General features: G+C 26.7%; 2 protein-coding genes across 3 annotated transcripts; both read left to right on the plus strand.

Moving 5' to 3' along the window:
* The first annotated feature begins 7,361 nt into the window (after positions 1 to 7,361).
* Positions 7,362 to 16,012, plus strand: LOC126898750 (ras and EF-hand domain-containing protein homolog). Of its 2 annotated transcripts, none has more exons than XM_050673058.1 (11): positions 7,362 to 7,994; positions 8,894 to 9,046; positions 9,145 to 9,331; positions 9,517 to 9,692; positions 9,752 to 9,825; positions 10,883 to 10,983; positions 11,804 to 12,038; positions 12,191 to 12,262; positions 12,395 to 12,519; positions 12,652 to 12,848; positions 15,773 to 16,012. In XM_050673058.1, exons 1-11 carry the CDS (start codon positions 7,660 to 7,662, stop codon positions 15,861 to 15,863), a joined length of 1,746 nt encoding a protein of 581 aa, XP_050529015.1. In that variant the 5' UTR covers positions 7,362 to 7,659; the 3' UTR covers positions 15,864 to 16,012. The 2 variants fall into 2 exon arrangements, with proteins under 2 accessions (XP_050529015.1, XP_050529016.1); XM_050673059.1 differs by having other exon boundaries at positions 9,752 to 9,822; positions 15,773 to 16,010.
* A 2,110-nt stretch (positions 16,013 to 18,122) lies between these two features.
* LOC126898757 (uncharacterized) lies at positions 18,123 to 26,473 on the plus strand. The gene is made up of 4 exons (XM_050673073.1): positions 18,123 to 18,555; positions 24,455 to 24,813; positions 24,916 to 25,105; positions 25,831 to 26,473. Exons 2-4 carry the CDS (start codon positions 24,465 to 24,467, stop codon positions 26,384 to 26,386), a joined length of 1,095 nt encoding a protein of 364 aa, XP_050529030.1. The 5' UTR covers positions 18,123 to 18,555; positions 24,455 to 24,464; the 3' UTR covers positions 26,387 to 26,473.
* Positions 26,474 to 27,347: the final 874 nt, after the last annotated feature.

The following is a 27,347-nucleotide window of genomic DNA, read 5'->3' on the forward strand; positions in this document are numbered from 1 at the left end:
GTGTTAAAATTTTCGATTTTCGATTTTAAATTTTCAACTTAAAAATGCTATAACTTTTTGAAAAATGTATATATCAGCACAAATTTTTTTTTTCTAAATACATTATAAGTACATCTTTCATTTGACATACTTTTTATTAAAATTGGACAATTTCCCCTTATATAGGGGGCGTTCAAAACTTAAAATATTGTAAAAAACATAGATCTTTTTCAACTGAACTTTTGAAAATGTTCCGGAAATACTGCGTCCTTTAAACATATATCAAATCAAAGGTTATGTTATATACTATCAAATGAAAAAAAAAAATTTGTCCCGACATCTTATCTTCTATGTGCAAATGGCTGTCGAAAATTTAAAAAAAAATGTAATGTTTGCGATAAAAATTACATTTTATCGGGATGTTTTTTGTACTTAAAACTGCCATAACTTTTTCAAAAATGAACAAATAAAAATAATATTTTTTTGTATTGAAACCTTAGATATTTCCCTTTCATTTGATATAATTTTTTTTGAAAATCTAACACTTATTCTGCTCACTGGGAGGATTTAAAATAGTAACTTTTTTACAAAAAATAACTTTTTCAACTTAATTTTTGAAAATGTTCCGGAAATACTGCGTCCTTTAAACATATATAAAATTAAAGCTTATTTTATGTACTACAAAATGAAAAAAAAAAATTTGTCCCGACGATCTATCTTCTATACGCAAATGGCTACCATATTGAAAAATATACTATTTTTGTATGATAATTATGGGTTTTGTATTTTATTTTAATAGAAGTTGATGTTGCTTTTGCAATTATCCATCAATTTTTTAAAATTAAACACTATCTACAGATTTGCATCGAAGCGTTTCTTATGATAGTGATTTTAATCACTGTCAGATTAAATCTATACTGAACCCAACTATGCAATGTCTCCACTATGCCGCGACTCTACTGTGCTACCGTTTTATTTCACTGGTGTTTATTATATTACCACTATTAGCAACTTATTTTCATATGGTTTACGTTGGACCATAGTTGTGTAACCTTTGTGATTCTTTGCATCCATATTAAAATCGCCTTGCGGTTCGTATGCACAGAGGTGTATAAATGTGCCTGTATATCATTCTCATGGTCCCTGTTTTAATGTCAAGTCAGAACCACCACAAGCCTTCGATAATCGGTAAGTAAATATTTGATAAGTTATGTTTTTAATCTATCTCGCACTGTGGCTTTTAGATATTAAGTGGCCCCCTCACCAATGCTATAATATCTTATATTCGTTTGCTATCCTAAATTCCTATACAGTACACTTTAATTTACAACTTTATATTTCATGATATCAATGATCATATTAATATAAAAAATATTAAAAATAAACTTTGTTTTTAATTGCAAACGGCTCAACCATTATTAATAAAATAAATGAAAACTTCTTTACAATACTAAAGGCCTGCCCTTGTCGTTGCAAGTCTGGTTCGTCATTCTTCTCTGTTAAAAGCTAGTCTCTTCATGTTTATGTATCGACCACAATCAACTTACCTTATCATTTCTTCTATATATGCTTTTTTCAGTCTGCCTCTACCTTTTTGTTCATTTATTCGTCCTTCAAATATATTTTTCATAAACGAAATGTACCTCAGTAGGTGACCAGACATTATTACACTTCTTTCTTTTATGGTGTTTAACAGATTCCTTTTTTCCCCTATTTGGGAATAAATTTATTTGCTGAACCCTCTATATAAATAATTAACTTATAAAAAAGTTTACAAAATTGTAAAGTTACATAAGTTTAAATTATTCTGAAATATAACAAATTCGCATCGAAGTTATTGAATGAACAGGTTATGTAATAATAAAACTTATAAGTCATTTGTAATATAATGGTATATAATATAAAGAGACGTACAACGGCAACTAGTCGCCTGACTCGACAGACTATAAGCGATGACTAAAATAATAAAAATTATACTTATAGTAGTATTATACAAACTACGACACCCGTAAGAGAAATGTGGCTCTTCAAACTTTGTACTATAATAATAAATATGAACATACATTCTAAACTATGTGTTATCTTAAATACATACAAATTAAATTACTGTACTTAGTGTGTTGTTTAATTATATCAACACTTCCCCTTAAACATGCACCCTTAATTAATTAATTTTAATTATATATATATATATCTTCTTCTTCTATTTTCTCGCCTTAATCCCAATTACTTGGGGTCGGCCACCCTTTATCTAAACTTCCACTTGTCACGATCTCCAACATCCTCTACGCTCATATCAGATATCCTCATATCGCATTCAATAACATCTCTCTATCTCTTTTTTGGTCTTCCTCTACCTCTACTTCCTTCAACATTCATTTCTACAACTGTTTTAACGGCTTCCGATTCTTCTCTTCTCAAAACATGACCAAACTATCTAAGTCTATTTTCTCTCATATTATATTACCTATACTCCCTCCTATATGCTCATTTCTTATCTTATTTTTTCTAGTCACTCCACTCATCCATCTAAGCATTCTCAATGCTTAGATAATTATATATTATATATATATATATGCATTTAATTCCTAACATTTTCCCAAGGTCATGAAATCTTGTCCATAGCTTTAGCTTGAATTCTGAATTTTTGACCAGTATAATGGCCTTTTTATATGCATACAAAATAGTTGTTTCTCCCTGTATCTCCAGAAAATCACTTGTCAGTAGCATCAACCAAGTTGGTTCCTGTACCGCTTGATTCAGTGCTATATATTGTAAGAACATTTATAACTATGTTCTTACTATTTATATTATATACGTTTTCTTATTTTGTAATATATAGAAGGAGATGCTCATGTGACAATTCTACCAGTCTATAGTTCGGAATTGCTAACGTTGAACTAATAAAGGACAGTTGTGTTTGATTGACCGTTGTAGATACAGTTAACTTAACTTATTTTAAATAACGACTCGTCTATCACCCATTTTCATAACCGACCGACCAACTCCGTCTAACTTGGATACACCTACTAACTAACTGAACTAGCATTTAAGACAGACGTATTGTACATTAACTTATATTTATTGAATATTTAAAATATAACTTTAATTTGACGTTTCCAAAAAAAGTAGTTTAACTTTATTACACAGAATGTCTAAAAAGTAAAAAACAGATAAATTGTTACAAACAATGTAAACAATAGAAACTCGTTTCCTTACTTACTGCACTCTGTATAATCTCTCAATAGTAACTTAGGTACACGAATATTTGTTTCTCCTTTAGGTACTTAAAACTCATTTAAGAACAATAGGGGTCTTAGTTTTAACCAAGATACCTAAGTATTAAACAAATCCCTTACAGTATTCAGCTTTAATAGTTCTAAATACTAACGATTTTTGCCTTTGTGAATACCATGGTACTATTCCATTTGTTATCATGAAAATGTATGCTGATTTTGATAATTTTTTTGCTGAATCACCGACATAATCCATTTCTCTGTGGCCACATAAAATTAGTTTCACCCTAGAATTGAAAATTAAACTATAGTTAAATGTTTCTTTTAAAAATACGTTTGATCGCATTCTAATATACGATACTCGTATTATCATTGACTTTTCTAAATAACGACTGATAATATTTACAGTATATATTATAAAACGCTTTGTGATCTGATATAAATATAACAATCTTCCTACTACTTCTCTTTATGGACATTTCCCTGCTTATAATGATTTTGATAAATTTTGAATGTATAAGTGTTGTGGGTCTAATATTGAATCTCTCCAAAACACGTTTAGAATATGACGACTGTAGTTCAATTGCAAAGTTTTTTATTTTTTATTTCAGCAACTAATGCTTTGTTGGATTGTTTCAATCCATACAGATTTCATTGAAGTTGCAAACTTGTGTAGTTCCTTTACTGATTCATATAAATATCTTCTTTAAGATTACCATATGAAATGCTGTTTTAATATCAAATTGTCTGAGTATTAATTCTCTATCTGTTAAAATTCTAATTTTCTAAATTTTTTTGTGTTATAGCTCCTTTACATGTAAATGTATCATAATATTTTGAATAAAATATCTTTGCTTTATATCTTATTGGTTTTTCTATATTATGTCTATCCCTATGTTTCATTTTTGATTGTTCTTGAGTCTAATCTCTTAATTTATTAGTTCATTCTCATTGAAATTTTTGTCGTTATTATTTTTATTATCAACATTTTTTTCCTCGCTTACGGCTACCTTTTCTGAATTTATATCTTACGCTTATTTTGTTTTTTTGGTCTCTATGTCTATAGTATCTTTGAATATAACATCTCTGTTTGCGCACTATGTTATTAGGTCATTGATATGATATTATAACTGTAAATAGCTAATATTATCATCGAGTAATTATAAGTCGGTCGCGTCACTGCGCTTTTTATATCCAGTTCTTTCCCTTTCCTTCTATCAATTGAATATTATTTGATCTGTTGTTTATATACCATTGGTAAAATTATTATTATAAATATATAATATATAGTATAAGAAAAATTGTTTTTCATATTCTCATCATTTTTTTTTTTTTGTGTTTCGGCAACTGTTGCCATATTTGGTTTATCTTACCATTTATTTGTTTGTCGGCTATCTACAATTTTAAAATAGGAATATTATTATGAGCATTTTTAATCTTAAATTAATAAGTTCATTATTTTTTTGAAAAAAATGTTAGTATAAAGTATAATAATTATTATTAAAAATATTAAATGTTTAAAGCAACTAAAATCTCAAAGTTTATGGCGGAAGTCGGCCATAGACTGTTGCGTGGCCGCCTAAGTCTTTTAGATTCGTGATGTAATATATATAATATATATATATCAATCGATCATCCTAATCTAAGTAAATTATATTTCCTTATTACCTAGTACAAAAATATACTCTTCCCTTTAATTCTCAACTTAATCTCTTGTTTATATAAAAAAAAGTTTTCCTATAAAGTGTTCTTGGCGTCGGCGAACCAATCTGCCAGACACGCGTATAATGAGTTGCCTACCTCCTTAAATTTTAAGGCACAACATTTTGGTTTTTTTCTATCTTCCTTCTTTATATTCAGTTTATTTTCAATTTATTTACTTATTAATCACATCCCTTCAATCAATTCATATGCGGCATTTTTTAGTTTTTCCTGAAAATCAACAAATATTCCTTTTCTACCTTTTTGGCCCTATTTTCAATGTTTTTTCTTTTGATATATAAATATAAAATTCACTGCCAAATAATGTTAAATAGCTTATATTAGATTTTTATTATACCATAATTTATAAGGTGATTTTATTCGTGACCTCATATATACTTGGTTGATTTTTTGGCAATTTTTTTACTGTATACATAGTTATAGCTGCTTCTACAATTGTACGCATTGTTTGTTTCGCTTTACCATTTTACTGTGATGTGTATAGTACGCTGGTTTCATATTTTGTACCAAATTTATTCAAAATAGCTTTGATTACATCATCTTTATATTTCAAACAACCATCACTGTTAAAGTAATAAATATTATTAACTAATATTCACCTATTTAAGATTAATTTGAATTTTTCTTTGACTTCTGATTTTTATTTTATAAAATACAAGTGTATATTAAGAACAATCATTCTTGAATATAACAAATTATTTGTTACCACCAAGAAATTTTTCTTCAATGGGTCCACAAACATAATTGTGAATTATCTGATGAGTATTGTTATTTGGTACTGTTCAGTATAAATAGCTCCCGTGTTTCTATAAACGCATGTTCGCAAAAAAAATTTGTTTTCCATTTTCGTGAATTAAATTCCTATATGCTTTAGATAATTCCAAACATATTGAAAATTTTGATGACATAGTTTTTATGCCACAATTGTAATGTAAGAGTTTTTTCAGAAACTTTTTCTGTCTCTTATAAAATTCTTGTATTGATAATTATCAAAAGCAATTTATTCTCACCAACTTTAGTTTACATGCACATGCACATTTATTATACATACTTTTCACTGTATCACAGTTCATTATGTAATCTAATGATTACTCATCTATTCATGTATCTAAAAAACATTGAGCGTTATGCCTTCAATTATTTTTTCAGCGCTTGATTTAAACGCAATCGTGCCTCTGTGTCTTTTTGTGCATTACGTTTTGTTATTTTAATTGAATATTCATAACTTCAATCTATTACAGAAAACAATGCATCATATTTTTTTAATATTACCGACATTTGTAATTTTTAATTTGTCCAATTTTCATTGCCATTTAGATTTTTTTTCACGAAAACAAATTTCCAATTTTTATGAAAATTATATTAATCCACTGTCAATAACATCTACACTTGTTTCAACTATGATGCGTCCACATTGTGATGGGTTTATTATTTTTGAAATTTTTTTATCAACACTTCTGGAGATTTCTTTTTTCATTTTCCAAGATGATGTTATGGTAATTATTTTTTTTTTAATAAAAACAACAATTCATAACTTTAACTAACTTAAATATTCAAGAAGCTGTCATTACTAATTTTGTTACCTGAAATTTTTTTTTTTTAAACCGGAATTTTAATTTTTAAAGAATCTAAACTCGAGTTATCATTTCATTGAGGTACTACTAGGTACCATGACTAACTCATAACTGTTCCATGTGATTAGCTATATTGCATGATTCATTTTTTTTTTCGTTTTTTAGTAGATTTAAATTAATTGTTTTCAAATCTATCTAATATTTCTGTTATAGCTGCTTGTATCTATATAACACTAGCAAGTGTGTTTGTTACTGCTACAAAGAGAACTTCTTAATTTTTTTTGTGCCTAAAGTACGTTTGAATTTTTTATGGATGAACTAGCCAAAACAATACTTTTGTTTAATCCTTTTTTTAGTAAATTCATTATTATTTATATCAATTAATTTACTTTATAGAACAACTATTGTAATTTTTTATTTTAAATAATAGTTTTTCCTATATGTATTTCTATAATATTGTCTATAATATTAAATTAATAAAAATAAAAATATATAATTATTATTACTGGGCAAAATAGTCTAGTTTTGAATATTTAATTTAAAAAAAAAATGTTTAACTTATGAAAAATCAAAATTAACATATATAAGGCTTTAGTTCAAAGTTGTTTCAATATCAATCACTATATAAAATTTATATTAATGTTATTGAAACAATATAAGTAATTAAGTTTTTATAATAATATGATTGGTGCTCGTCATGCTGGTCTTTTAGAAACAACAAAATTATAGTTCCAACTAGTTATTTTGTACCGTTTTTGCGCATATTAGTATTTGAACAGCTTGTGTAGTGCAACATATGCGTATACTATAACAAATAACATGCGCTGCAATTATATTTAGTAAAAAGTTTACCACGAATACCAATTACAAAGTCAATGCTGTGTTTTGAAGCATCACGTATGCAATATATCAGCAGTAGCTGATATATTTCTTTTTAATTAGTTTTCATTGTTTATAAAAATAAAACTAAAAAATATTATTATCATATCACTTAAGCAGTTATTACGCTAAAATCCATTTTAATTTTCATAATTTTTGTGTTGTGCTTCATTTTAAAATATTATGCAGTAATCAATTTTTTTTTGATATTTCAGTGTTTTTAATTCGATTTCTATTTTTACATAAATTCGTTGTAACTAGTCAAAATTATGAGTGAAACGCGTTTAGAAGACCTTTTCCATGAATGCGATAGAAGCGGTGAAGGTAGGATAGGTCCTCAGGAGTTTCAAGAACTTTGCGAAAAGTTTGAAATCAGTGAAAGCGATGCTGAAGTTATATTCATGGACTTAGATAGAGATGGTGACGGTCAAATTTGCTTAGAAGACTTTGCTTGGGGTTTTCGGGACTTTTTAGACCAGCCTAATAAGTCTCCAAGACCACAGTCAAAGAATACACACGGAACTCGTAGAGGTTCTCGAGCTGCTTGGTCACACTTCGTTTCTACTATAGGAGAACCAGCTGTTCAGAAATTGTTTCAAACTAGGTATTCGTGATTATTATAATTACGCACTTAATAACAATTCATTTTTATACTAAATAAGATTTTTTTTTTTTAACATTTAGAAAATTACAATTTCAAAATCCCTATGGAATTTGAATAAACGATATACCACATTTTTAAATATATACTTTTCATAACTCCTTGTAATATATTTCCACAAACTTGTGAATTTGACTAGAGAAATACATTCAATAAATATTCCTAATTTAGGAAACGCGGGCATAATGAATAATTATCAATATTACAATATAATTAAACGCTTTAATCAATGTCAAATATGTGTGGATAACAACAGCTGTATTGTTATAAACCAAGTAGTTATTAAGTCATAAATACAGACCAAATTTCTAAAACTAAAACGTTTCTATGAATAATATTTACTGTGATGAATAATGTGATCCATAATTCAATTCTGCTGAAAGAATGAATTACGTGATACATATGACATAACAGATGACTACCAAAACTGGTAAAAACAATTTGTAATGAATTCGTAAAATGATTAATTATTATTTAAAAATCTATAACGTTCATTTTTTTATATATTACTCATGTAAAAAATATTTTCAATACTATACACTTTTTTAATCTTTGACCGCCTTGCTAGAGTTTTTTATTATACATATAATATATTTTTTAATTATTTTTCAAATAATTCATATTGATATAAACAACATTTTATATCTCTACTTATAGTTAAATAAAATAGTATTTTATGAATTTATTAAACGGTTGAAAATCCCGTGATTAGATCACAAACAAAAATTTGGTTTGCTCTATAATCGACTTTTATGGTAAAATAGTTAAATGAGTATGTTTCAACAGTCTAATTCATCTAATGCTTAGAAATACAAAGCGAGTTATTGATTAATTTATTTCAGTGGTAAAAAGTTAGCTGATCTGTACTTAGAAATTCAAAACTGCAGTCCTTCGTCAGACCTGATTACTCAATTCGAAGGTGCTCTAAGTTCATTGATGGAAGATGTAAAACGGTTGCACGAAGATAATGAAAAACTTGAAGATATGTTTAACAAGTAAGTACTGTAAATTTTTAATAGTAAACTACACAACAATTTGTAAGTTTAAATAAACACTATTTTCATTACACGAGCGATTTTTATTTACAATCTAGAGAACGCCAATCACATCTATTGAGGCTTCGAGGGTTAGAAGAAGAAATTGATGCGCAAGTTGCTAAAGTCGAAGCTCAAGCTAGAGACGAAGCTAGAGAGAAATTTGAGTTTGAGAAAAAAGAACTGATGAAAAAGATGGAAGCCGAAACAATTGAGCTGAAAACACACCTGAAACTTTTCCAAAAAGTGAGTGTACTGTTTTATGTAGTACTCATCTTTCTTCTACTAACATTGCCGTACGACATCTACTTAAAATTCAATAGCAATTTATGCATTTTAAACAAATATTCATAAATTTTATGTTATTTTTTTATACCACAATTTTTCAATCATAAATGTTTAAAGATGGTTAAGTATTTGTCGTTCTATAGGTTAACACAGTATTAAGTCAGAAAAAAGGAGACAAAACTGAAATGGATGAGACCATAGAGGAATCACGAGAACTAAGGCGGAAATTAATAGATACACAGACTAATCTTGCAATAGTGAGATCGGAAATGGAGAAACTTCGCAATGAATACGAGACTAAATGTCAGCAATTCAATAAGTGCGTTTTAAGATAACACAAAAAAATGTTTTATCTAATATAATGTAATTGTTTTGTAGAATTTATGTGAGCAATTATGACGAGGAAAGTGGTGCTCAGTACACCATTAAACGGCTGATGGACGATATTGGTAATAGCTATTAATAAAATAAAAAACTAAAATATAATAACTAAAAGATATTTATTATAAATACAAGCAATTTTTTTAAATTGACACATTAAATTACAAATGTTTTGTAGAAAAGTTGAGTCAGTTTTATTTGAATAAATTATTTTTAAACCGTATACAATATTCATTGTATATACAATACAGTTATACATTTTAATTTTTTAATTTTTTAAATATTTATATGACTTATTATTGCGAAGTGTTTTTACTGCTAATAACTAACTGTTTGTATGTGTTTTCCTTTGATGTAAAATCATTAAAAAATTACGCGTTTTATGTACAATTCTATGATACTCTTACTGTATTAAGAAATTTGGTATTATACTTAATTATGGACTATTTTTTAATAGTACTTTTTGTCCCTATTGCCAAATTTTTAAATGGAATGAACGCCAAAAACACATATTGAACTTTTACAAAGTCCACAAATAAAAAATATATAATTTTACAATATATTTAAAAAAAATTTTTTATAGGCATAAAATTTCAATACTAAAATTTTCTTAAGTTTTTGTAAAAATAATACAGACAAATAATTTTAAACCTAGTACCTATGAAACAGTTTGACACATCCTATTGGGATTGATAAATAAACAAAAACATTTCATTTATAAAAAGATTGTAGAACTTACATAAAATATATTTCTAACTTTTTTTAGAAAAATGTTTTTAAGATATAAATACACTACCAGTATTTACTAAAATGACCTGTTTACTTGAGCATTAGGTACTTGTTAAATATATATAATATATTTTATAGATTATGCGCTTGTAAGTATAAGTATACAAATTTAGTATACATAAGAAGTTATAATATAATAAAGCATTGGAAAATTTGCTAATGTTGAAAAATTACTTAACGATCTTTGATTTTCAATTTTTATTTTTAAATGAAAGAATTCGGCGACATTACCTTAGAATGAGGTAAAGAATTGTAAAATAAATGTATCAATGCAAATATTTGACTAGTATATGTTAGTTTTATTTTATACATTTTTATAGTATTTACTAAATTTTATAGATAGCGGTCATTCTACTCTTTTAGATGTAAGAGAAAGAGACTTGGCTGATGATATGTCAAATGCATCAAGTATCATAGCCCCATACAATTCAAACAAAACGGTACAATCAAAGTTAATATGAAAACCGCTTCGATGCAAATCTGTAGATAGTAAATAGTTTAAAGAAGGCATTGTTAGATTATTCCAAAAACAACATAAACTCCTATTTCCTTAAATATATTCTCATTTTCAATTTTATGAGTTATAAGTATAATACATGAACAAATACACATAGTATTTAAATTTAGTATAAAATTGATATCCCATAATTTAGTATTATAATTTTTACGGAGAAATTAAAACATTTATAAAGTAGTTGCATATTTCGTTATTTCTATGTAAAAAGTATATAAAAATTTTTAGTTTGGATTTATCATAAAAACGAAAAGAAAAATAACTTTCTTAATTCGATTTTCCTAAACTTTCATCGTTAATTATGAATTCCGATACGAAATTAAAATTGTAATTAATCATAATCAATTGGTAGTTTGAATATTTTATTTTTTTTTTTGAATGGGCATTCCTTTTCCTTTTAATATAATTATTGGACTAACATTAAAATCTGCCAAAATTCTCCATAAATATATTTATTAATAACACTTAAATCTTTTTTTATTATATTTTTTTGTAAAAGAAGAGTTGAATAGGGGTACTTTTTCCTTCTAACATGATTACAGTATATTTGCAAACCACTCCATTCATTACTTGCTTAATAAACACATTATTAAATTTTTTTTTTAGTTACATAAAATGGTAAAATTAATACTTTCTCAGCATTGCATTGAACCTAAAAATAATATCTATTTTGTAATAATAACTGAAATCATACAAACGTAGTAATATTATTTTTGAATAATTTACCACCATATTAACTTTTGTAGTTAGATTTTGAAGAAATGAGTTTGTCGGGATCTATAAGGGAGAGAGATTTACACATGACTCATCTAAACACTCCTATGAGTGCAATGAGCGTTAATAGTTATGATATTGGCATTGGTGGAGATCCAGAAAGAACTTATAAAATTGTTTTTGCTGGAGACGCCGCCGTAGGAAAAACTTGTTTTATTCATCGCTTTTGTAAAGGAATCTTTGCCACAAAACTTGGATCCACTTTGGGTTGGTAATAATAACTTTGTATACATTACGATTATCACATATAGTATGATCTGTCTGAGTTTAAATAACTTTGTAAAATATTTATTTTTATTCATCTTTGATGTAAAAATTCATATAAAATATAGGAGTATAATAAATATTTGTTTATTTAGGAGTTGATTTCCAAGTTAAAACAGTCAGAGTTGACGACAGAATAATCGCCTTACAATTATGGGACACAGCAGGTGAAATATTTCTATCGAAAAAAATGTTTAAAATATCCCAAAGAACATAAATGATTTTAAAATGTTGTTTGGTATATGTGTCTCAAATTTACAATAAAATGATTCTTATTTATTAATTTTACATATTAATAGGACAAGAGAGGTTTCGTTCAATAACTAAGGCTTATTTTAGAAGAGCAGACGGCATCGTTCTAATGTATGACGTGACTAATGAAAGAACTTTTCTTAACATCCGTCAGTGGATCATATCCATCATGGTAAATTTTTTTCTAACTAATAGAGATACATAATTCTTATGTTTAAATATAATAAAACATTTTAAATATCAAAATATATAATATGTTATGTCATTCAATATTAATCTTTATTAATTTTAAAACATTTTTCAGGAAGTATCCGACAAAGAAATACCAGTGTGTATTTGCGGAAACAAAGTAGACTTAAGATCTGATGCAGAATCACAAGGGATAACGTGTGTGTCAACAGAATGTGGAGCACTTTTAGCAAAAGAAAATAATGCTCTGTTTTTTGAAACCAGCTCTAAACTGGGTACAAATATAAATACTGCCTTAGTAATGTTGTCTAGGTAAATAAAAAGAACCATTAAATAAATAATTATTTTAAGATTTATAAATATTTTTATATTTTATTTACATGATTTCTTATTTTTAAGTCAATTAAACACACATCGTTCCATTTAAAAAACCTTAAGATGGTACATCTTTTCTTTTATTCTGAAAGAAAAAAAAATGTTCTTATATTTTTGAAAATTGTGCTACACAAAGTTGAATCACTTATTTAAAAAACAATTAAAGTCATAAAATTTTGAAAAATGCAGTACGTTTTCTTATTGAAAGACATTTCATTTATGAATATTTTCTAGTAAATTTAGGAAATATTTTTAAAGCTCAATAAGTTCAAAAATGTTCCAAAAGTTATAAAAGAATACGTGTAAATAATAATAAACAATTATGCTGTGTCTAATTAAGATTCTAGGTAAACTTATTACAGTAATTCATGAATTTATCTATCGTAGAAAGACATGTATTGTAAAAATGACACAAGTTCAGAGTTTTAAATTGCGTCTCTTTAAGTTAAAATAGGTCATTTTTTTTTTCTTTTTATTAACTCGGTGTATTTTATTAAATAAATTTCTTTAGCCATTTAAGTTACAATGCAACACAAAAGTAATAACTTAAAAACAGTTTTTACTTTTTTCTATTTGTTTAATATTTTAGACCCACATCGTTCTAATCACCCAGTATTTTTTGGGTTAATTGTTGGCTACTAGTGCCATATTTACCATTGAGGACAGTAGGCAACTTCCTATGACCTCCGTTATTAGGAGCCTCAGATTTCTATAGATTTCAGTCCAGTGAATGTTAACACTCACAGCAACTGTTTACTGAATGTTTCCTGTAATTGTAGGTATAAAGTGATAATGATAAGCACCACGCGCTAACTTGTTAAAAATATGTGAAATGGATCTTCGAAAATTGTTATTAAATTAGTAAAAAAGGAGATAATTGTTTTTATTTTTATCTGACGAAAAATATGAACAAACAGTTAAAGAAGTGATTATTTAATATACATAAAAAAAAAAGAAAAAATCGTCATGATAATTGAAAATTTAAACGTTACAACGTTATGACGGTGATGGATACAGATAAATTTATAGTCCTTTTAAATAATATTAAGTCAAATATCGTAAAAATGAGAAAACGCTCACATTAACATTGGTCAAGGTGGCCATAATCATATGCTAAAACAATTACAATTTAAGTACAAAAATAGTACTTATGAAACTGTAAGTTTTTATATAAGCTTCTGCACACAGTGTTCAATAAAACAAATAATGCTTAAAAATGTATTGTAGTAAACAGAACATCGGCCAAATCTTGAAGCAGTCAGAATAATACGTTTGGCCGAACAAATATTTCTACTATCAAAAGTTGGAATTACCATACGAATTAGAGCGCTAGATTGGGGGCGATTAGATTTTCAAAATATTCTAGCGATTTTTATTGAAGTGATTAATAACGAATTCTATAAGTTAGCTACTAAATCTGGAGTTTTAAATCTGTTATACATATACAATCAGTTTACTGTTAGCAAAGAAAAATTAATATCTATTGAAGAAGTATTGTTTGATTATCCCATTTCATTATGAAATACATTAGCGGCAATATCTATAATAGGAGGTCAAGGATTTTAAGCAAAAATGTACATCAAATTAATACAGCTGTTAACAAATTAAAATTATTTGTAACTCAAAATGTCGCGATAGTTTTCCTTGTTGTAACAAATAATTTAAAGATTTAATATAAGTAAATTAATTACATAATAAAATTAAAATACTTAAAACTTCTTTTTTACAGCTCACAACGTTCATTAAAATATCATTGTAAATGATAACATATATACACATTGACTAGTAATTGTATAACATTCACATCATTTATTAAAAAATTGTCGACATTCACCAAAATGATAGTGATTGCCCGCATTTAAAAACAGCTGTCTTTCACTGTAACATGTATATTATAGATTTTTAGAATTATTAGAGGTCACAATTTCAATATTTCATTGTGCCTCAAAGTACTTTAATCTACTGACTACCGATTGATAAAAACAAGAATTAATTGAATGTCCTAAATATTTAATAATGTATAAATAATAAAATTTATTTTTAACAAAACACTATTTACAATAAATTATTTTTATTTGTTATACTGACATATGAAGTCTTACTAAAGTTCGCAATCATAATAAAATAGTTGGTTTTTTTTTTTATTAATAAATAGTTAAAATACTAATCAAGTAGCGTAATTTATGTATTAACCAGAAAGAATATATATAAGAAATAATTTTTTCTGATATAATTTAACTTAGTCTCATTAGTGGCGTGCCCAGGAATTTTAAATTGGGAGGGATGTCATAACTAATAGGTATTAATACAACAAAATACATCTAATGGGGTAGAAAGAATTAGAAAAGATTAATAAAAGGGCTTTAGAGGTCAAGCCTCATTAAAATATTTATTAATATTATGTGTTTTGTAGAATATGATGTAATGTTGTTATACAAATATACAATGTAATAATTACAACTTTATTAATTATTGCTGTTAGGTACTCGATTGTAGAAAAAAAACCCAATGGGGAGGGATAGACCCCTAACCTCCCCCCCTGGGCACGCCACTGAGTCTCATCAAGGAGGAAACTGATGATCAAATTTTTATATAATAATAATAATTAATGAGGTGAATAAAGTGAATGCTAGTGAACAAACGCTTAACATAAAATTATCATTTTACCCAAAATCATTGGTCTTAGACTTATTGATTTAAATAAAAATTGTTAAAAATTGTATATATTATTGGACAGATTTATATCTCTAATTTATTTAGTAGTGTAATGAAGGTTCGCATATTACATGAATTATTACGACACAGTAAAATGTATCGTTAAAAACATTATTCAATAAATAATTGACATTTTTAACTTACAGAGAAATGTTGATTAAGGAAGATGTAGATATTCAAACTTCTTCGATGATCTTAGTGGAGCAAAATCATAAAATCAATAAAGCATGTTGTTAATACAACATTAGGAAGTTTTAATTTATTCTTAGAATGTTTAAAAATTACATTTTTATTATATACAGACTATAGAACTTACTAAATTCGAAATTCTATTTTATTGTTAAATAACAATAAAAAATAATATTATATTTTCTATATTTTATTTGTTTCTATTTCATCAGATATTATTACTTGGTAATAAAATGGAAATAGTTATAAGAAATTTTATTTTTAAATATTTGTAATTTATATTGTAACTTTACATTCGAATTACTAAATATTTAATTTTGATACTTATTTAACTTACCATTATAACAATCATAATAATTTATCAAGAATCTACGCTATTTTGTCTAATAGTAATTGAATTAAAATGTTATTATCAAATTATTTTTTTTTAATTTTATTATTAACTCATATAATTAGTATTCATATTTTTTGTTTTTACTAATTTGACATTAACATTAAATGATTTTTAAACAACGAAAATGTAAAGCTTACACAATATTTTCATTAAATAATTTTTATAAGTATTGTGTCATTTCACTTATTTTATAAAAAATACAATTTTTCCATGGCTCAGAATTTTGTTATATATAATTTTTTGACTTAATTCGCTCCAGAAAAATTATAACACTTTTTTACAATAACTGTATATGGGAGACCGGATTAATATTTTACCCTGACGGTTGGGTAAAATGACATACTTACTTTTATAAATGATATTTTTTCAAATACTTGCAAGTGAATGTTAAATTTCATCGATGTTTTGTAATTAAAATACATTTAATACATTAATAACAATATATAACAATACTTTATTATTTTCAACAAAACAAATTAATTATAATAAGTAAATAAAATAAAAATGTAACTGTTCTGACTTAAAATATTTTAACTTAAAACTTAAGTTCTAAATTATAAAGAAAAAACATAGGTAACGTCTTTGTTCCATATATCACAAAATTTTTAAAATTAATAATACAACCAGTCTCGTCTAGCTTCTTTTTTTTTAGTATTAAATAAATGAGATATACTAGCTTCTTCGGTTACATTATAGGCCAATTTCTGAACTTCTTTCACAGTAAATTCAAAAAATCTAGACTCCATTTCTAGTATGCGCTCAGCTAATTTTTTGTCCATAGAAGGTAAAAAAGTGCTAGGTCGTCCTATTGTTTTCGTAACACCAATAGCTAATTTATTTTTGTTCTGACATCGACGACGAAGAGTAGCTTGAGGAACATTACATTTTTTTGAGACGTCTTAAGCCAACTCATTTATTTTTTATCTATAGCAGATATAACTTTTTTCATATCACTATCTGTCCATGACTGTAGTGTGGTTTTACAATAATAATTCGATACCATTGTAACTAAAAAAATAGCAAAAATTAAATATAAAAAATAACTCGGGAAAATGACATACCACTTTATCATTTTGTCCAGTATTATAATAATATATTTCGAATAATTTCCTATACAATTAATATCAGTAAGAAAGATAATAATGCAATTATATTGTATCTTACCTTTTGTTCTCNTATCAGTAAGAAAGATAATAATGCAATTATATTGTAGCTTACCTTTTGTTCTCCAACATAGGATCTTAAAAAATTTACAAAATATGAAAATGATAGTATAAACTTTAAGTCTTAAAAGTACAAAAAAAAGCGCCAGTCTTCCCTAATAAATGACAATTATTTAATATTTTGGTTAAATATACAATAAAATCATTTTAAAAAATTTATATTTAATTGTGTCTAATATTTAAAATTAAAAAAAGGTATAATTACAATTTTAACAAACACAGAAGATGTTTTATTTTTTTTTATAGTTTCATATGAGTTCAATATTAGTTCACTAATGATATTCAAAAAATTATTTAATTAGTAAATAAATAAACGTATTATACATTGACCATTTTCAAAGAATATAAGTAGTATAATTCTTAATCGAAATGGTGTCTCATTAAAATATATAAAAACGTCACCACTGTGCTGCGTTTTTTTCTCTTAAAGAGATAAAAAAATTTGTACAGTGAAATTAAAAATTCTTAGTAGTTTCTGTGAAAATGAGTGCACCGTTGTTTTTCATTTATATGTTGACCAATGTTATTACTTTGTATTTATAACTATGCCTTAAGTATCGAATTACAATTTGTTTTCTCAATTATACTTTTCGACCCTGAGATATACATGATTGGGTCGCATATTTAACACATTATATTTAAGTGTAAAGAAGACCGCTGTCGAGGAATGCAAATCAATGTTTCGTTGCTAATTGAAGGTCAATTTAAGGTGTACTTTAATAATTAACAAAACCGACTCACTATTATTTAGTGGTGAGTTCTTTCAATCCAAAAACAATGTTCCGCAACATATTTATGCTTAATTGACCCTGACCCTGTATAATTAACCGTTTACTGTGTAAAAAATGTATGTTTTGTAGGTGGTGTATAGCCACGACGAATGAACCAGCCTTACACACGATCCAGTAACAGATTAAATGTTAAATGATTTATACACTTCTAAAATTCAGTTGATAATGTTCGGTGCAGTATTGTTGTTACTATACTGATCTTATACATGTAATTGGATTATTTTCTCTTTTTATGTTATTATTTAAAAAAAACACCAGAGCGTTGTGGTAAATTCAAAGAAAAATCTAATTCTCGACCGCAACAAGATTGATTGAAAACGCTATACAAACGGGTAATAATTTTATTTAAGAAGCAACTTAATTTCATTAAAAACCATAAAATAGTTTTTATTTTCAGTTATAAACAGGGGTCGGATAAAATTTTTTTTTTCGTTTAGCGTTTAAATATAATTTAACGTTATCTTATAATAAAGTTTAGCATTATTCAATATTTAAACATTATACAATTTTTGAGTTTAACTTTTGTAATACTAAAACGTTATTCATTTTTTTTTCGTTTAATGTTAAAAGGATTTGAAATGTAATTCACTACCATTAATAGTTTTTTGTATAGAGAACCGCTATTTTTTATTTAATAAACATTTTTAAATATATATTTCGAAAATAATTTATTTTTGTTTTAATAAAAACTATTGTTTTATGTTAGAAGTTGTATTATGTTTAAAAATATTTTACGTTTGTTGATATTGCATACTTTTTGTTTTAGTATTTTTATTACGTTTAGGCAAAAATTTTCGTTTTAATCGTTATGATTATAACATTATTAATAAAGTTGCTCTGGTTATAATTATTATTTTTTTTTGTAAATTTCATTTTTATACAGCGGCCATGGGCGAATCAGTCATTAATCTTTCAAATTGAATTAAACACAGTTTAGCATGTTTGAAATTATGTGCCTTTGAAACCTATTTGATTCCAATAAAGTATGACTCAAGCAGGTCCGACTTGGATTTAATAATGTATTTAAATACCATTAAATAACTTAAATAAAAAATTTGAAAAATCAGCGCGATATGCATAAAAAATAAGTACAGCACGAGTTGTATTCTGTCTCTCCATAATTAATTATCATGTTAATCTCTTTTTTGTTAACAAATAAAAATAATATAAAAAAAAATGTATAATTTTTTTATATATTCATACATATTTGACTGCCTTGAATTAGGTTACTTTAAGCGCGTAAAAATAAAAATTACGGTTTAAAAACTAAACAAAAAACAGCATGGTAAATATATTCTTTTTAGTAGATTAAAGGGTATCTCCTGACAAGAAAATATGTTAATGAGCATTACAACGACTGTTTTCTAAACACAACAAGGTGAACGCACCGTCTCTAATCGCAATATATAAGTAACTGCTATTTGGTTATTATTCCATTTAACGTATTGAAAATTATTGTAAAACACACCGAATTTTCTTTCTATTTTTGCAATCATTTATCTTGGGTACGATAACTACATTCATCGGTAATAATTATGAAATGTACACGTATAAAATGTTGTTATTTTAAACCTATTCAAATCCCTGCGGTGAAATAGTTTACTCGATAATAATTATTATTGCTTTACATTCTAATTAAACGCTATTCAATTGTGTGATTTACGGTAAAAGATAATTTATTTTTGTCTAAATTCGCAATTGTATTCAATAGCCCCACGCGGTAATAAAAACCACCAGCAGGTACACATCTATTATAACGACCGAGTTCGGCTGATGCAGCTGCTGTTCACAGACCATTGGCCGGTACAATACCTTTTAAAAATTCATGAATTCAATCAGCTTTATTCTCTGCCCCCGTACTATAGTGTAATATTACAATGTCATTAATGTGACAAAAATAACATTTCACCAAATCAGTCGCATGACCACTTTTATACGGTTTAATAGCGGCCATTCGTTTTGTGCAGGACAAATTGAATTGTGTTCGATTAAAAGGTAAATTTAGAAATAAATCAGTTGATCAATCAATGAAAAAATTGTGTACAACGTGTTAATTACTCTTAGTTTAACAATAATTTTAAATGAGAAAACTATCACACCGGCTGTTTATTTGTGGTTTGATTCATAAAAATAAACTCTTTAAACGTTATTCACGATAATACAATTGTTATTATTGAAAAATACAATTGACATGCAAGTGAATATGCAATTCCCGATGAAGTCACATCAAGTTGAGCAAAATAGGATTAGGAAATAAAGTTAAAATTATACAAATTAGATTTTTTTTCACTAATTTTTTTATTAATTTATCATTTAGGCCAGTCAACGAAGGAGTAATTTTGGCGAATAGCGGAAAAAATGTCCAATCAAATTTTTTTTTTTTTTAACTTGAATTAAGATATGTTTAATGACATACTAAAAGTCCTCATCGATTGGAGTTAAACTTTTTTTTAGAGCCTTGCAAAAGTTCAAAAATATGAGCTTTTTAAGTTTTTAAAAAAATATTTAATTTACAAAAAAAAGTTTCGTACAAAAGTTGTCTAAAAGACAATTTTAAACAAAAAACATTTCTACAATTTTTTCATTTAAACAAATATTTTTCGAGTTAAATGACATTTAATATGAATACTAAAATTTATTTTGCATTTTTTCCATTTTACTTTTTATAATGTTATACTTACATTAGACACAATGTTACAAATGCATATGTGTGTATATGTGAGTTTATTTATTTATAGTATCATTATAGTGTAGTGTATATTAATATACAACAGATAGAATAGGTAATTGATCTGACGCTATATTTTGTAAACCCAACCAAACGTTAAATTGTACATTCCCAAACAACAATTATGACTTAAAATTATTACTTTTTCACTATTTTTGGTAAATTAAATATTTTTTGAGAAAATTAAAAGAAGCTCATATTTTTGAACTTTTGCAAGACTATAAAAAAAAGCTCAACTCTAATCGATGAGGACATTTATTATGTCATTAAACATATCTTAATTCAACTTAAAAATAAAAAAATTGGTTGAGAATTTTTCCTTTATTGACTGGCTTAATTATTTTAAACTTTTATTAATTTTGATGAAAGGTTTAGAGCGAAAATTAGTGCACATCAAATAACGTTGTTGAACATTAACATATATTCAAGATCATTCATAAGAAAATTTCCAGGAGCGGAAAATAATTGAATTTCTTAATCTCTTTTTTTTTGTCAACACTTTTAATTTCATAACATTTTAAGATAAACTAATGTAATTTTAAAGAAAAACTATAAACACTTATAGAAAATACACATTTTATTTTAGAAAAGCAAAATTGTAAGCAACTATACTAGTTTATCAAGAGGGGAATGCCCCCTTGTATATATTTTGGTTGGAAATTACATTTGGTAAACTTTATATAATGTTCGGTGATGGTAGAAACTATACAGATTCTTGTTTTTAATGAATTGTATACTTAATAATTTATAAACTGATACTTATTACGTTGAAGAATTGTAAAAGAAAATGTTTTAAATTAATTTAAGGTGATTATGCCAATCAAGAACTACTTAAAAGTTAGTTTTGATAGTAAGCGTTAAGCCGTAGATGGACACATTTGTCACAAGAGTTTTGAAGTCTTTTTTTGTTACTCGTAAACTGAGTAATTGATTTATGAAATAATACATTTTTGGTAAAAATTATTACTCAGTTCGTTTTTAAAAGAGCGTATATTTTGGCAACAACGGTCCTCCTCTTCAAAGTTACTTCNAATATATAAGTAACTGCTATTTGGTTATTATTCCATTTAACGTATTGAAAATTATTGTAAAACACACCGAATTTTCTTTCTATTTTTGCAATCATTTATCTTGGGTACGATAACTACATTCATCGGTAATAATTATGAAATGTACACGTATAAAATGTTGTTATTTTAAACCTATTCAAATCCCTGCGGTGAAATAGTTTACTCGATAATAATTATTATTGCTTTACATTCTAATTAAACGCTATTCAATTGTGTGATTTACGGTAAAAGATAATTTATTTTTGTCTAAATTCGCAATTGTATTCAATAGCCCCACGCGGTAATAAAAACCACCAGCAGGTACACATCTATTATAACGACCGAGTTCGGCTGATGCAGCTGCTGTTCACAGACCATTGGCCGGTACAATACCTTTTAAAAATTCATGAATTCAATCAGCTTTATTCTCTGCCCCCGTACTATAGTGTAATATTACAATGTCATTAATGTGACAAAAATAACATTTCACCAAATCAGTCGCATGACCACTTTTATACGGTTTAATAGCGGCCATTCGTTTTGTGCAGGACAAATTGAATTGTGTTCGATTAAAAGGTAAATTTAGAAATAAATCAGTTGATCAATCAATGAAAAAATTGTGTACAACGTGTTAATTACTCTTAGTTTAACAATAATTTTAAATGAGAAAACTATCACACCGGCTGTTTATTTGTGGTTTGATTCATAAAAATAAACTCTTTAAACGTTATTCACGATAATACAATTGTTATTATTGAAAAATACAATTGACATGCAAGTGAATATGCAATTCCCGATGAAGTCACATCAAGTTGAGCAAAATAGGATTAGGAAATAAAGTTAAAATTATACAAATTAGATTTTTTTTCACTAATTTTTTTATTAATTTATCATTTAGGCCAGTCAACGAAGGAGTAATTTTGGCGAATAGCGGAAAAAATGTCCAATCAAATTTTTTTTTTTTTTAACTTGAATTAAGATATGTTTAATGACATACTAAAAGTCCTCATCGATTGGAGTTAAACTTTTTTTTAGAGCCTTGCAAAAGTTCAAAAATATGAGCTTTTTAAGTTTTTAAAAAAATATTTAATTTACAAAAAAAAGTTTCGTACAAAAGTTGTCTAAAAGACAATTTTAAACAAAAAACATTTCTACAATTTTTTCATTTAAACAAATATTTTTCGAGTTAAATGACATTTAATATGAATACTAAAATTTATTTTGCATTTTTTCCATTTTACTTTTTATAATGTTATACTTACATTAGACACAATGTTACAAATGCATATGTGTGTATATGTGAGTTTATTTATTTATAGTATCATTATAGTGTAGTGTATATTAATATACAACAGATAGAATAGGTAATTGATCTGACGCTATATTTTGTAAACCCAACCAAACGTTAAATTGTACATTCCCAAACAACAATTATGACTTAAAATTATTACTTTTTCACTATTTTTGGTAAATTAAATATTTTTTGAGAAAATTAAAAGAAGCTCATATTTTTGAACTTTTGCAAGACTATAAAAAAAAGCTCAACTCTAATCGATGAGGACATTTATTATGTCATTAAACATATCTTAATTCAACTTAAAAATAAAAAAATTGGTTGAGAATTTTTCCTTTATTGACTGGCTTAATTATTTTAAACTTTTATTAATTTTGATGAAAGGTTTAGAGCGAAAATTAGTGCACATCAAATAACGTTGTTGAACATTAACATATATTCAAGATCATTCATAAGAAAATTTCCAGGAGCGGAAAATAATTGAATTTCTTAATCTCTTTTTTTTTGTCAACACTTTTAATTTCATAACATTTTAAGATAAACTAATGTAATTTTAAAGAAAAACTATAAACACTTATAGAAAATACACATTTTATTTTAGAAAAGCAAAATTGTAAGCAACTATACTAGTTTATCAAGAGGGGAATGCCCCCTTGTATATATTTTGGTTGGAAATTACATTTGGTAAACTTTATATAATGTTCGGTGATGGTAGAAACTATACAGATTCTTGTTTTTAATGAATTGTATACTTAATAATTTATAAACTGATACTTATTACGTTGAAGAATTGTAAAAGAAAATGTTTTAAATTAATTTAAGGTGATTATGCCAATCAAGAACTACTTAAAAGTTAGTTTTGATAGTAAGCGTTAAGCCGTAGATGGACACATTTGTCACAAGAGTTTTGAAGTCTTTTTTTGTTACTCGTAAACTGAGTAATTGATTTATGAAATAATACATTTTTGGTAAAAATTATTACTCAGTTCGTTTTTAAAAGAGCGTATATTTTGGCAACAACGGTCCTCCTCTTCAAAGTTACTTCTTATTTTGAGATGTATAAAAACTAAAGTTTATCTAAATTATCAAAATTATATCATATCCCTAGTATACAGTCAACTAATAACATTTTTTTAACTCAATACATACATGAGTTTCAGTTGTGACATAATGACGAAGCTTTCGTCAGCATCAAACAAATCGCTTCACCTGACTGGTATTGGTTTAGCAGTACAAGCTTTCTACATTAACCTGACTTTAGATACCGTACTGGGTGGAGAATACGTACAGCTTAGACCAGCTGGTCCACCTGTTATCAACTCAGCTGGCGTATGGGGAGTAGACCAGATACCACAGGGATACGGTTCGGCTGGTAGTAATCTAGCTCTCAATGGCCTTCAGGCTCTCCAGACTTTTGGTGGTAATAAAATAGATGCTAATGGATACAGAGACCAAAACGGATTTTATCACGACAATAATGGTGCCCAGAATGGATACGATGTTGGCAACACATATGGCGGTACGGTATATAAATATAACACTAATCATAAGCCGTTTTTTTTAATGTATAAATTTCATTCCTTTTTCATTTTTTTTTTTTTTTGGTTCGTGTTAAATGCAGCTGTAAAAGATCACGGTGTGACTAGTGTGGAAGGAGGCGCTTATGGAGGTATCAATGGTCGTAATAAAGGACATCAAGTTGCTGGATTTAGTACTTCTTATCAAAAAAATGAGAGTGGAAACAAAGCCACGTATTATGATGATGGCTTAGGACACGGAGGAGTCATCCAATACGGTGCAAAAGATCAAAGGTAACAAAGTAACATCCAATATGTAACTATAGGTTAATCAGTAACATGTGACAGTAACTGACAAAATAAATATGTATCAATTAACATAAAAAAATACATTTATCGTTGACCTTTTCAACAATTAAACACATTTTAAATGCATCCTGTGAGAGTTAATCGGATTGTATTTTTCCATAATTACATTATCACAATTATGTAACGACGGCCAACGCAGCATATTTATGAATATGCCATGAGCCAAATGCAGAAGGGAAAGCGTCACGCCATTTACAATTGTGTAAATTCTCCGTACTGATATTACCTTTAGAGTATTATCATTAATTATAACCCAAGTAGCGAGATTAATAATAACGTTTTCCCTATTGAAAATATCGCATTTATGAGAGTATTACATTTTACGGTTCCTAAAAAAATGTATTTAAAACACGTTATCGAGTGAAAATAATATAGATATGTTTTTGGTTATCGATTTTAAATAATAAAAAGATTAATTTTCAAACATGAATTATTCAGCAAGAGAATATATATTTCAAATAATCACATTGTCCCGGAAATGGTCGACTATTAATTATTTAGTAGACATATTAAATATCTTAAAAGGAATTTAAAATGGTAAATACAATAAAATCAAAGTAACCAAATTTAGCTGACAAGTCAGTTTATTTTTTATAAAGTGCCTTTGTACCAAATAGCTTAAATTTCTAATTATAATACTTAATTTTTAGATTTAGAGATGGAGCGGGTAATGCGTATGGTGGAGGCTACCACGATTCATCATTAAAAACTAACGCAATTGGTCAACAAGGTCAGTATGGAAACGGAGACGGTTATCATACGGGCAGTGGTCAAGCAGGGGATGCAGCGTCAGGTTCTTTGTACGGTTCTAGGGCTGATTCGGTTGGATCTGACGTTGTAGCTGGCACTCCATTTTCGGTGGCTACTCCAGAACCTCTTCCACCAATTGTTCATTTGCCAACACAGTATGTGGACCAAACTCAATATCAACCTCAATTTCCGTTTGTGTCTCAAGCTCAATTCGTATCTCAAGCTCAACATGTTCCGCATGTACCGATCTTGTCCCAAGCACCCGCCGTAGTGTCACCAGCTTCCTTATACCCTACTCCTATACCACAATTAACTCCAGTCTTATCACAAACATCAGTTCTACCACCTTTTGGAGTTCACTTACCTGCCCTAACGCTATCTGCCCGATCGCCATCAGGCCAATATGTGGTTCCGACGCCTCCAAAATTATACGTAGACAAACCAACAAAAAGTTGAAAATAATAGAAAAAAATACATATTTTGTGATTTTCATGATCGTTAAAATGCTATTATTATTTAAATAAAATTCGTTTTTAGAATGTATATTTTTAATTATTTTAATGAAATACTATTCGTTTCGAAAATTCTGCACATACTTAAAATACACTTTAAATTCATTTTTTCTGTGATTATTTAAAAACCAAAGTGTATTTAAATTGTAATTAAATCACTTATTAGAACAATTGACCAATTGGTTTTTTTTACTAAATTCGTAATTATTAATTTTTTTTTATTTAAAATTGTGTTAAAATGTTAACCTTTAGAATACGTATAAAAATTTACTACAGTTATCAAACATAATTTACTTAATTATTCAAAAGTTTCGATTAAAGTAGTTGACATTATATTAAACAAAAAAATTACCTTTTGTCATCAATTATAGAAATAAAAACTATGATTCTATCAAAATAAATGTGTTATAATTATACTCAAAACAAATATTTTAAGTAAAATTTATAAATTTTCTTTGAAAAAAAAATGTGACTTTGAAAATTTTGATTAGAGCAAAGGCTGAATTTATTTAATAAAATCTAGCTCAAGTTCAAAATAATATAGACTATTAAATTCATTAATGGTCAACCTTGCATACACGCGACATAAATTTCGATAATTTTTATGACCAATGAATCGTTAATGAGTTAATAAATAAGGAAGAATGATATGACCATGTTTAAAAAAAATATAATTTTTTTTTTTTTGAAAAAATCCGAAATTTAGAATTAGTCCTTTATTCTAATAAGTGATTCAACTTAATTTATCTTCATCTGTTGTTTAGTTCCTTATTTTCCACGCACAATGAATCATAGTTCTTTGAGTGTATTTTAGACATAATTTAAATTAGTTATTGTTTAATTTATGAATCAACATGTTTTAATTTTACTACCTCATATTGTAAACTGTACACAAATTAAATACA

The sequence above is a fragment of the Daktulosphaira vitifoliae genome, unplaced genomic scaffold, assembly GCF_025091365.1.
Source record: "Daktulosphaira vitifoliae isolate Bord-2020 unplaced genomic scaffold, ASM2509136v1 Scaffold_2, whole genome shotgun sequence".
In the NCBI taxonomy this organism is placed as follows: domain Eukaryota; kingdom Metazoa; phylum Arthropoda; class Insecta; order Hemiptera; family Phylloxeridae; genus Daktulosphaira; species Daktulosphaira vitifoliae.

Bases quoted from the DNA above. Each gene is read 5' to 3' on its own strand.
- LOC126898750 (XM_050673058.1), top strand. From the start codon at position 7,660: ATGAGTGAAACGCGTTTAGAAGACCTTTTCCATGAATGCGATAGAAGC. The intron at 9,332-9,516 runs GTGAGTGTACTG...GTCGTTCTATAG, and splicing joins ACCTGAAACTTTTCCAAAAA to GTTAACACAGTATTAAGTCA. The intron at 10,984-11,803 runs GTACAATCAAAG...TAACTTTTGTAG, and splicing joins CATACAATTCAAACAAAACG to TTAGATTTTGAAGAAATGAG.
- LOC126898757 (XM_050673073.1), top strand. From the start codon at position 24,465: ATGACGAAGCTTTCGTCAGCATCAAACAAATCGCTTCACCTGACTGGT. The intron at 24,814-24,915 runs GTACGGTATATA...TGTTAAATGCAG, and splicing joins TGTTGGCAACACATATGGCG to CTGTAAAAGATCACGGTGTG. The intron at 25,106-25,830 runs GTAACAAAGTAA...CTTAATTTTTAG, and splicing joins TACGGTGCAAAAGATCAAAG to ATTTAGAGATGGAGCGGGTA.